Genomic DNA, 11,242 nt, shown 5'->3' on the forward strand with positions numbered 1-11,242 from the left:
GAGAGAATTCACAGTAGGCTGGAATCGTCAAGTCATCTTTACAGAGGAAGCATGATTTGAGCCAAGACTGGGAAGATGAATAAGATTAGGAAGGAAGAGGAAGAGGGGCTGAGTTTCACCGGAATGAAGAGGAACAGCTGGCTCTCAGAGCCCTGAGTTGACAATGCCCCAAACCACTGAGGTAATGTGGCAGTTTCCATCTGCTCCCTAGCAACTTCCCATCACACCTCAGACCTGCCTTATCTCCTCAACTTCACTAGAGTGAGGCTCTGAAGTGAAAACTCATCCACCCTTATCTCACTGTCAGCCCTAAGCAAACAGACGGGGCCAAAGCAGCCAGGAGAGCATATCCATCCAGCCATCTGGCATCAAGTCTCACTCCCCACCCCTCTGATAGCCTGAGAGCATGAACATTAGGACTGATAATAAGTCTAGCCTCCATACACTGGGCACTTCATCTTCCTTATCTCACTGAGTCCTCACGACAATCTCGTAGACCCTCTTCCACAGAGGAGGAAACAGGTTCAGAGAGGTCAAGTCACGTATTCAAAGCACCACATCTAGGAAGAAGGACAGCTGGAGTTTCAATCCAGGTCTAATCTGACTCCAAAACCTCTGTCCTTAGTCACTCTTGCTGCCGATTATCGTCTCACTGCTCAAAGTAGTTACAGGACCCAAGCAAACTCTGTCACCCTGTTGTGTGTCCATTCCTTGTTAATGCCACTGTGCAGCACTATTTGTCTCTAGAGATCAAAGGCACCACAATTCTGAGGAGAACAAAACTTGGAAGCATGAGGCATTCTCATTTTCCTACTCACCCATTGTGCTCTCCAATTCCCCCCCTAAGAGATGTCATTACTCTTTTCCCAGTTCTTTTCCCTTAAAGTGTTTCCCACACCCTGATTTTCTTTGTTGTCCCAGCACAATTCTTTGTAGTGCTGCTTTTACTCTCAAAAGGGTCTGCATAATTGGACAAGAAATTTTACCATGACCATCCCTATGAGGAGGCGAACAGCTTCACACATAATGTTCAGTAAACCATGACATACCTGTCAGGCAGGTGCTCCTGAGTGAGTGTGGAGTTTGATCTGAGGGGAGTAGCCCATCTCTCCATGGGGATGGAGGAGAAGAAAGACATTATAAATATGCTTTTGAGGTTTTTTGTGTACATTCTAGTTTGTTGGTCCTTGAGCAGTCAAGAAACAGGGGTAGAAGTAAGCTTGGAATGCAGAATGTGCTCTACTTGGGGGCCAGTGCGGTTGAGTACAGTTGCCCTCTCAGCACAGCTGTGCATCAAATATGTGGAGCATGTAGTGTTGAGGAATCAAACAAAAACTGGTGAAAGAAAAGACTAGGAATGGGGTCATGGGATCATGCCAACTCCTGTAGCCCCTGTTTTGCCTTAAATCAGAGTCTAGATAGGCCATGGGTGTGAACTGCTACAGGGAAATTGAAACCCCCAGGACACAGTAGGACTTCGGGAACTTGAACAAGGACTTCCTTCTGTTGAAGGAAGCAAGTGTCCAACCATGAGAAAACAGATCTCTGACAATGCTGGTGGCCCTTCTCTTGAGTCCACATGGGAAAGAACCTAATAATTAACGCCCTGAAACATAACCAGGGAAGGGATTTCCTTCGCAAAATGCTAAGGTGATTTGAGTGGAAATTTTTTAATGTGATTTATATGAATAAGCAGAAAGACAAAAGACATATGAATCTCAAATGTTGTTAAAATGACCTGAGTGAATACTTGATATCTCTTAGGTACCTGACATGCTCCAAAACCAAAACGGTATTGTGAAAAAACAGGAACATCAAAGGAAAACCAATATAATGTTTGCTGATGAAATGCCACTATCATTACTATTTAGAGTTAGGAAGATGATAAGACAATTTCCTGAGAGTATTATGATTTGAAAGTTTGAGGAATATTGGCATGAATTTTTAAAACTCTGGAAGCTACTGCTGTTCTATGTGGGAGAATGAGAGCAAAAAAAGTAAATGAGTTATTGTGAAAATAATTTTGATGATGAAGACCCCAAAAGCAGACCTCGAGTGATAACTAACAGAATGACCATTAAGAAAGTGGTGAAAGGAAATATGGTTAGGGAAAATCCATGATTTTCCTTATAAAAACTGCACTAGAGCCATATATTCCTGTGGATCTAATAATGTGAGATAGTGTTCCTTCAAAATTAAAGGGCTTCAAAAACAGGGGAAATGGCATAGGTCCAAAAACTAGAGCACATCCTATTTTTGAGAGCTACAAGTCTTTCCCGCCAATGGTGTGGCTCTGCAAAAAAAAAAAAAAGAAAAAAGCCTTTGGTTTGTTTTGCTCAGGTGGTCCTGAGGCAGCTCATCTGCAGGTGGTGTATCTGATGGTAGCCCTGGTAGCCTCAGACACATTGTGCTCCCCAATCTCCCTTGGCAGCAGCAGGTGAAGTGCACTGAGGGTCTATCTGGAGGTGAGAATCAGCCCTTGATGGAAAGGGCCAGGAAGGAAGCATATCTGATCCACCCTCAATGATATTGTTAAGAAAATAATTCACACATGACATTAAAGGAAACGCCAAAATTAATGAGAAAGTGCTTCACAACCTGCTAGACACAGATGGACATAGAAGTGCAAAGTCAGCTCCTTGTACACAGAGTAGTGCTCCTGGAAATCATGGAAATAACTGGCCTAATATTTTCTCCAGCTCTGATCAAAACCCTCATGACATCAGGAAAGAGAAATTGCAAAATCGGAGTCTCTACATAGAGGACACAAACTGAAATTTCATGGTATCTTACTATTAAAAATATTTAGTAAATAACAAATTTAAAAGTTGTTTTTGACACAATTTAGGTTCTGAAAAATAACCCACATACTACATATAAGAATTCTTGGTTGGGAAGAAATGTTACCTCATTGTTTAAGAAGCCACCATTGGAGAAGGAAATGGCAACCCACTCCAGTGTTCTTGCCTGGAGAATCTCAGGGACAGGGGAGCCTGGTGGGCTGTCGTCTCTGGGGTCACACAGAGTCAGACACGAATGAAGCGACTTAGCAGCAGCAGCATGGGGTAAAAAAATGGAACCGATATAAGAGAAAACACAAAAAATAAAATCCTATAACTTTCAAGGATATATGATAATGCAGTCAAAGGTATTTCTTAAATATATTTATGCAGAAAGAAATTACAGAAATTGAACCAAAAAGACTTTAGAAGAATTTAAGAAATGGGACTCATCAGTGTGGTTTCATTCCCAATGACTAGGCTTCCTATGGTGTTTCCTCTTGGACATTTAAGGGACAGCTAATTCTACTGTTAATAAGAAAGATTTCAGTCATGAAGGGGGAAAAGCTAAATTTTATTACTAGAAAATGCAGTGGAAATGTACAGTGGTGAAATCTTGCTAATCAGTATCTGAAGAGTTCTGTTTACAACTACGAATTTAAAAATCTTACCTGAAATATTAGTAATCAACTTCTTGCCATTTTTTGATGCAAGGGACAAAAGACATATCCAGGACAGTCTCTGAATTCATATCATTAAACCACCATGTTTAAACAGCAGCCAAGAAGAAAACCACAGGGAGTGAACTATACCAACATACTCCATAATCTCCAAAGGCCAAACTCCCAAGAAGGCTGTGATTGGTGTATCCTGTGTCACACTATAACAGTTTGGCCCAATGACAAGGAACAACACCCCTTGCCTACCTCAATCTCAAAGGCTGCAGATGTTAGTACGCCTCCTGTGCTTCAGCTCAAGACAGTGTTCACATTTTGAGTCCAGGGTTGTGCCTCAGGATTTGCAGGCTTTTCATTGGCTGAGCCAGTACCAAGTGTACTTGAGCTACTCTGATTGGAAGCTTCCAGCATCCTCACAATGCAGAGGTGCAAGTCATGAAGGCTTCCAATTTTCCAAAATGGGAGGATGTACTCTTCAGGGAAAAAAAAAAAAAGATTGATCTGAACCAGTCAGAAAAATAACTTCTGTTTCTTCCACTTTGGAAACATTGCTTCTGGAACATTTTGCTTTAATTATTTTAGCACTGTGTTTGGGACCTTGTTTATATTTTCAAATGATTTCTTCTATGATACAAATAATGTCAGCAAGGTTTGAATGGGGTATGTTATCCTATTAATACTATTTTCTCCAAGTTCTTACTCATCATGTGTTATTAAACATAAACTTTTCCCATATGTTGTCATGTCAGCAAACCTCAGTATAAATTATGATTGTACAGGAGGTGCCCTTTCTCCTTGATCACCTACTGAAGTCAGTTAACATATGTGCTTATTTGGCCTTAGTCTCTTCAGCATCAATCCCCACTGTCTTACTCCTTTTTTAAGATTTCCTGTGTTTCAGTCATCCTTGAGCTTTACCAAGAGTTCCTCTCATCCAAAATTTTGTTCCAGGTGTATAAGACCACCCTGAGGCAAAGAGGTATTTACCTGCAGGTCCTTTGGTGGTAGTTTTCCCTAGCCTCCTTGGAAGTCAATGTTTTGGAATGTTTTCATAAGATTCATGTAAAATTCAAGCATATAAGTTATCTTACTATTCCAGTGGCTCATCTGTCATAATGGCCCAAGACAGTTTTGAGAAGTAACAGCAGAACAGAGTTCTACACTGCACCAAAGAAAAAAGGCCTTTAGAGCCCTCCTTAATCAGGAAATGGCCCCCTTCATAGACACACAACTCAGAGTAGTTAAGCTCTCTCTAGTATCCAGCCTTGCCCAAGTCTTACTCCTGAGTTTGTGGATTTCTTAAATTTAAAGACTTGCTGTTTTGTCCTTTCAGGACAGTGCTGTCCTTGTCCCTTTTCTCAAGGCTTGAAGAAAAGTTTTGATTTCTGTAGGTTATCCATCATTTGTCTCACTGAGTGACATCATTCGACTGAATGACATCCTTTTGATGTTTAAACATTCTAATCAATAGGGAGATTTAAAACTTATTTTACAAGCAGAAAAATGGATACCAAACATAACAGAAATAATTAGTGTTTAAAGCAAACGATAATTAACATTTTAAAGCATTTATAAGGACGGAATTGAAAGTGTATCTCCCGTCATTACCGAGATGGACAGTGAGAAACTTTTTAAAAGTAAATACAACTATTCAATCTTCAAATAGTTGAGGAAAATCACATGAGAGCAGTCACCTTATTTTCTCTTAAGTAGTCATTAGTGTTGGAGAAGGAAATGGCAACCCACTGCAGTATTCTTGCCTGGAAAATTCAATGGGCAGAGGAGCCTGGCAGGCTACAGTCCATAGGGTTGCCAAGATTTGGACACAACTGAGCAAGTGAGCTCAGCAGTAGTCACTACTGTTCTCTTCTTTATTATTGTTATAGGAGTATCTACAAAACATTGCTTATAACCAAACAGCAATTTTACCAAACAGAGAAAAGTCCTATGTGTACACTGCTAATTTTGAAGCAATGTGATATAAAGTGTACTGGGAACCATGAAAAAAAGAGGGAGCTACAAATAGAATACTGATACACAACCAGACAGATCAACAGAAGCATTTGGCCAGCCCACAGATACATGAGAAGTAATAAATAATTGCTGCTTTAATTCACTAAATTCTGAATAATTTACAATGCAACATCATAAAGACATATATTATGAAATACAATATCAAGTGAAAATTCAAACAGTTGCAATTGATTTGAAAGCCTTGATTATCAAAATTAATCCTTTTAAGTAAGACTTTCCATCAACATTCTACACTTGCATGGGTTAGAAGAATTAAGAAACTGTAACTACACCACGCAGTAAGCATCAAACCACTATTTATGTGTGAAAAACACCAATGTGCTCTTAATACAATGGAAGCGTGAGGAGATATGCCTACTTATAACTCAAAATTCATGTCTTATATGAGTTGTACTCATTCTCCCTAAAATCCTATGCTGATGGCCTCAACACTAGTACCTGACATGTGGTTGTTTATGGAGATACAATCTATCCTAGGAATGAAGTTCAGCTGTATTCATTAGGGTGCCCCCTAATCCAAAATGACCTGTAGCTATGTAAAAAGAGGAAACGTGGACACAGAGACTCTCACATAGGAAGGAAACTGAACAAATGTAGGGGTCTCTTTGCCACTTTGACAAGAAAAGGTGAGAAGACTGGAACAGATGCTTCCTTCATACCACTCTGAAGGAACCAAATCAGCTGTCATCTTGATTTGGACTTCTCACCTGCAGAAATGTGAGACCTTAATTATGTGCAGTTCAAGTAAACCAATCTCAGGCATTTTGTACATTAGCCCAGGTAACTAATATGATATTATTAAATCACCCCAATTAGACTCATTCAAGCAATTCAGCAAAGACAGTACAGGCACAGAATGGCACCGGATACCATCCCTGTTACCAAAGCTGAACATCCAGGAAAGGGATGTACTCCATGGACGCGGGAAAACTGGCTTGAGCTTCGGACAATGAACATTTTGAACAATGGCTGTGGCTCACACAGGCTGATCCCTGATTGGCTAATTCAGAGCAGAGTGGCCGTCGCACTTCTCTGACTGGACGTCCCACCCTCAGAGGGTAATATCACTAAGGTTGTCATTTTCAAAACTTGAAGAGTAAAGCCTGGACAAGAAAAGAGGCAGTACACCTGAACAAGTTAGAGTAGACCATTCAGTTAGAATAAGATTTTTCCAAGTAGATTAGAATCTGTAATATTTTTTCCCTTACAATGATTTAGTTATTCATTCGCTGTGTTTGAATCCACACTTCAAATGAATTGCATAACACAGGTAATGGAGAAAAGAGTTTCAGTGAGGTATAGTTGACCTATCGATACTATTTTCGATGCATTGATAATTATAATTTGTTGATTAAGCAGTGAAGGTTTTCCCTCATTTCCTCTTCACAGTAAACCACACCATTGGGTGTGGGCACTAGCTGCCCTTCTTTCCAAAGGGCCCACTAAAGGGTATAATCAGGATCGCTACTCCCCCTTCCACCTTCAACAACAATAACAAAATTCCAATTTTCTTTTCTTCTTTCTAGATTTCTTATGTGTTGTCCTCCCTTACGCTCCCAGTCTTCACTCTCTAGACCAATTATGCTGCATCTGTAACATTTTCCAAACTGATCCTATTGCATTTCTGTATTTACAAACACAAAACACACAAAGCATGATAGCAGTGTCTTAGTGAACTGGCACAGTACCACAGTTCCTTCCCCATTAATCTCCCGTCTGATTTTCATAGAAAGGCTATTATCCCTTGAGCTCTGGTCACTCAACCACACTTTGAGTCAACAGCTGTGGCTCACAGGCTGCCAGTCCCCCCTTGGGGGTACCAGTGGAGACAGATGCTTGAAATGTTTTCTCTGGACTCCCTCTAATGGATATAAAATTGCAGGTCATGAAAGTTTGTGTTTTAAAGATCAAAAGATTCTCTGCTAGAAAATAACTGATTAGATACATCTGTATGAATTTCTAAAACAATTTCAAAACCTAGGGAATTACAAAATTGAAATGTGTGTGAAATTTTTGTTTTGCCATTTCTGTACTATATATCCACCCCCATTCATATATTTAAATGTTTGATTAACAAGGACATAAATAAATAAACTGGGATATGTGGGACAAGTATACTAGAGGTGGTGGATGGGTATATCAGTTTCTTCACTTTACCTACGCATATCACACATGAAATGCTTCTGAAGAATTCCATAATACACATTGGGAGAAGGAGAATAAAATGGGAAATTAAAATACTAGGAAAATAATTTAGAACTTATAAAAACTCTATCATGAAAGACCTAGAGAAGACGCTATAACTGGGATCAAGGAAAGGTTGGAATTTTGTATTTCCTCCTAGCTTTTCTCTCATTGTTTGGCTGAGAGTGACATCCTTCACAGATTTCCACATCCAAATCCTGTCGTACTGATGAGTTTGTTTTAACTTAAAAATTTTTATGGATGTATTTGTGAGTTACAATATTCTATTTGTTCAGGTTTACAACTTAGTGATTCAATTGTTTTATATATAATACTGTTCACATTTATTATAAATAATTGCTGGACTTCTCTGAGCTGTATAGCATATCCTTGTTGCTTATTTTAAAGTTCAACATGAGTAGTATAAAATAAAATGAAATATTAAGTTCTAATGAAAACCATACTAAATTACAAAGGACTGAAATCGCAGAGTGCTTTCTCTCTCTCCAAGGATGTAGTAAGCTTGAAATCAATCTTTTAAAAAAAGGAATAGGAAAATCACCAACTACTTTGAGATTCAGCAATATACCTATAGGGAAAAAAAGTCAATGCACCAAGAAGAAAACACAATGGACATTAAATTCAGTAAGTATTTTCTTAAGCATTAGCAGTCAAATACTTGAGGTAGAAGAAGAGGAGTCATCCTATTTCTCTTAATTGCTGAACATCCTCCTCTTTTACTGATGCAAAGAGCTAGAGACATGTCCCACAACAAGAAATGGATGCATCTGTATGTGCTAAGCCTCTTGAGTCATGTCGGACTCTTTGCGACCCCATGGACTGTAGCCCACTAGGGTCCTCTGTTCATGGGGCTTATCCATGCAAGAATACTGGAGTGGGTTTCCATGCCCTCCTCCGGGGAACCTTCTCCACCTAGGGATCAAACCCGGGGCTCCTGTGTCTCCTGCACTGCAGGTAGGTTTTTTTTTTTTTTCACCACTGATGCCAACTGCGAAGCCCCAAGAAATGGATGCCAGCATGCTAGGTCGTTGGAGTCGTTTCTGACTCATTCAGACCCTATGGATTGTAGCCCACCAGGCTCCTCTGTCCGTGGGATTTTCCAGGCAAGAATACTGGAGTGGGTTGCCAGGCCCTCTTCCAGGGGATCTTTCTGACCCAGGGATCGAACCTGCCATTCCTGCAACTCCTGCATTGTAGGCAGATTCTTTACCGCTGAGCCGCCTGGGAAGCACACACTGCTCTTTATTGGTTGCAAATCCAATGGACGGAGGAGCCTGGGCTGCGGTCCATGGGATCCCTAAGAGTTGGACACGACTGAGCGACTTCACTTTCACTTTTCACTTTCATGCACTGGAGAAGGAAACGGCAACCCACTCCAGTGTTCTTGCCTGGAGAATCCCAGGGATGGGGGAGCCTGGTGGGCTGCCGTCTGTGGGGTCGCACAGAGTCGGACACGACTGAAGCGACTTAGCAGCAGTAGCAGCAGCAGCATACCCCATATAAAAATCCCTGGATGATACCTAAATATAGGTGGGAGAATGAAAATGAAAAAGGCCAATGAAACTTTTAGGGATAGAATTTTGACCATAAAGATCCTTAAAATCGCTGACTGAGAAACCACGAATAGAAATAACCATTTAGAAAAGTGACGAGTTGCAATACGTTAAGAAAATAGTACACGGTTTCCATCGAACAAATGGCACAACCAACTGTTATTGAAGCAAACTTGATGAGGTTTTTAACGTTTTCCTTTGGATGGAAATGTTTTAAAGATGGAAAGTAGGGCATACGTAAAGAACCCAGAGTGGATGGACGTGGCTCTTTATCACTACAGGTCTTTTCCCTTCGAGTGGTTCTGATAAGAGTCTTTGGTTTGCGATGCTGCGGTGGTCATGAGGCAGTTCATCTGCGGGTGTTGTATCTGATGACCGACTTGGTGGCCTCGGACACTGCGTGCTTGCCGATCTCCCCAGGCAAGAGAAGACGCACGGCTCTCTGGATCTCTCCACTCGTGATGGTGCAGTGCTTGCTGGAGTGGGCCAGGCTCCCGGCCTCTTCGGCGATCTGCTCAAACATATGCTTCACGAACGAATGCATGACGTTCATGGCCTCGTGAGAGAGACTCAGGCCTGTGTGCACTTGCTTCAGCACCCTGCGGAAATAGGTGGCGAAGCTTGCAAAGTTGTCCTGATGGCAGCGGCGGCGGTGGCGGCGGCCCTTAGCTGTCTTCCGTTTCGCCTTCTTTGGCTTAGCGTCATAGGGCTCCGGTTCGGAGGGCTCCGATTCTGAGGTCTCTGTTTCAGAGGGCTCCGTTTCAGAGGGCTCTGTTTTGGAGGTTCCGGCTTCGTTGGTGCCAGGGTCTTCCTCAGAGTTGTCAGAGGATGGTTGAGCCATGTCGGAGCCACCAGTCCCCACTACTCAGAGGAAAGGACATGCGGGGGTTGAAGGCAGTTTGCGGAGTTTATAAGCCCTGCTCTCTCTGAAGTCACAAACACTGTCCATATCTGATTGGATAAAATGCAAGACAGGAGGCCTGTTACTATGGCAGCCCATGTCACGTGACACTGGATGCTCCACCCCCAACTCCCACCGCCCCTCCCCCAAGTTTAACCACACAGTCAGTCAAACTCAGTGGTATCTTTAAACTTTGCGTGACTTCCACCAGAAAATCTTTGAACACTGCCCATGAAGGAGACAGTCATCTATTCACCTCAGCTGATTTATGTCTACTATTGATGCATGAGAAGTTTCAAAGATGTCACCAAAGCCATCTAAGTTGAAAAATGTAATAATCACTTAGAGCTTCCTGAAAGAGTCTGACTGACCTCCATAACTCAAACTCTTTCAGACATCAGAGTGACTCAGGTCACTTGGTAGACATTTTACTCCAACACAGAATCTTTTCCTTCTGATTGACCTACAGTCCCATGAGCAGAAACTCCTGACTTCCTCAGCAGAGTGCTCCTGAAAATCATAGCAATTAGTTGACCAGCTATTATCTCCAAAACTTATCAAAGCCAATGATCACTATGAAGAGAATGGCAAAATCCCATTTGCCAAATACAGAACACAAACGGAAATAGGAATACTTACTAAGACTATTTAACATTTTGCAAATTTTAAATTGTTTTCTTAAACATTATTTAGGTCCCCCAAATACCACACAATCTGGAATTGATTAATGATTTATAGTGGTTATTTCTCAAAAAATGATCACTCTTATTGCTGAAAAACCACCAGAGTGAGAGAAAAAGAATAAAAAGAGAGAGAGATAAAACAGCTAGGAATAAACGTACCTAAGGTGGTGAAAGACCTGTACTTAGAAAGAATAAGACCCTGATCAAAGAAATTGAAGCTAATACAAACAGAGGGAAAGGCCTACCTTGTTTATGGATTGGAAGAATTGATATTCTTTAAAAAACCATGCTGTCAAAGGCAATCCACATATTCAATGCAATTCCTATGAAAATACCAGGGCATTTTCCACAGAACTAAAACAAACAAATTTAAATTTTGTATGGAAAGATGAAAGACCCTGAAATGCCA

The 11,242-nt window shown here is 41.1% G+C and overlaps 1 protein-coding gene across 1 annotated transcript; it reads right to left on the minus strand.

Moving 5' to 3' along the window:
• Positions 1–9,388: 9,388 nt before the first annotated feature.
• On the minus strand, positions 9,389–10,171 carry LOC113889360 (histone H2B 1/2-like). Its single transcript, XM_027536038.1, has one exon. The coding sequence runs from the start codon at positions 10,088–10,090 to the stop codon at positions 9,599–9,601; it is 492 nt and encodes a 163-aa protein (XP_027391839.1). The 5' UTR covers positions 10,091–10,171; the 3' UTR covers positions 9,389–9,598.
• Between the last annotated feature and the right edge of the window lie 1,071 nt (positions 10,172–11,242).

This window comes from Bos indicus x Bos taurus, unplaced genomic scaffold (assembly GCF_003369695.1).
Source record: "Bos indicus x Bos taurus breed Angus x Brahman F1 hybrid unplaced genomic scaffold, Bos_hybrid_MaternalHap_v2.0 tig00011858_arrow_arrow_obj, whole genome shotgun sequence".
NCBI lineage: Eukaryota > Metazoa > Chordata > Mammalia > Artiodactyla > Bovidae > Bos > Bos indicus x Bos taurus.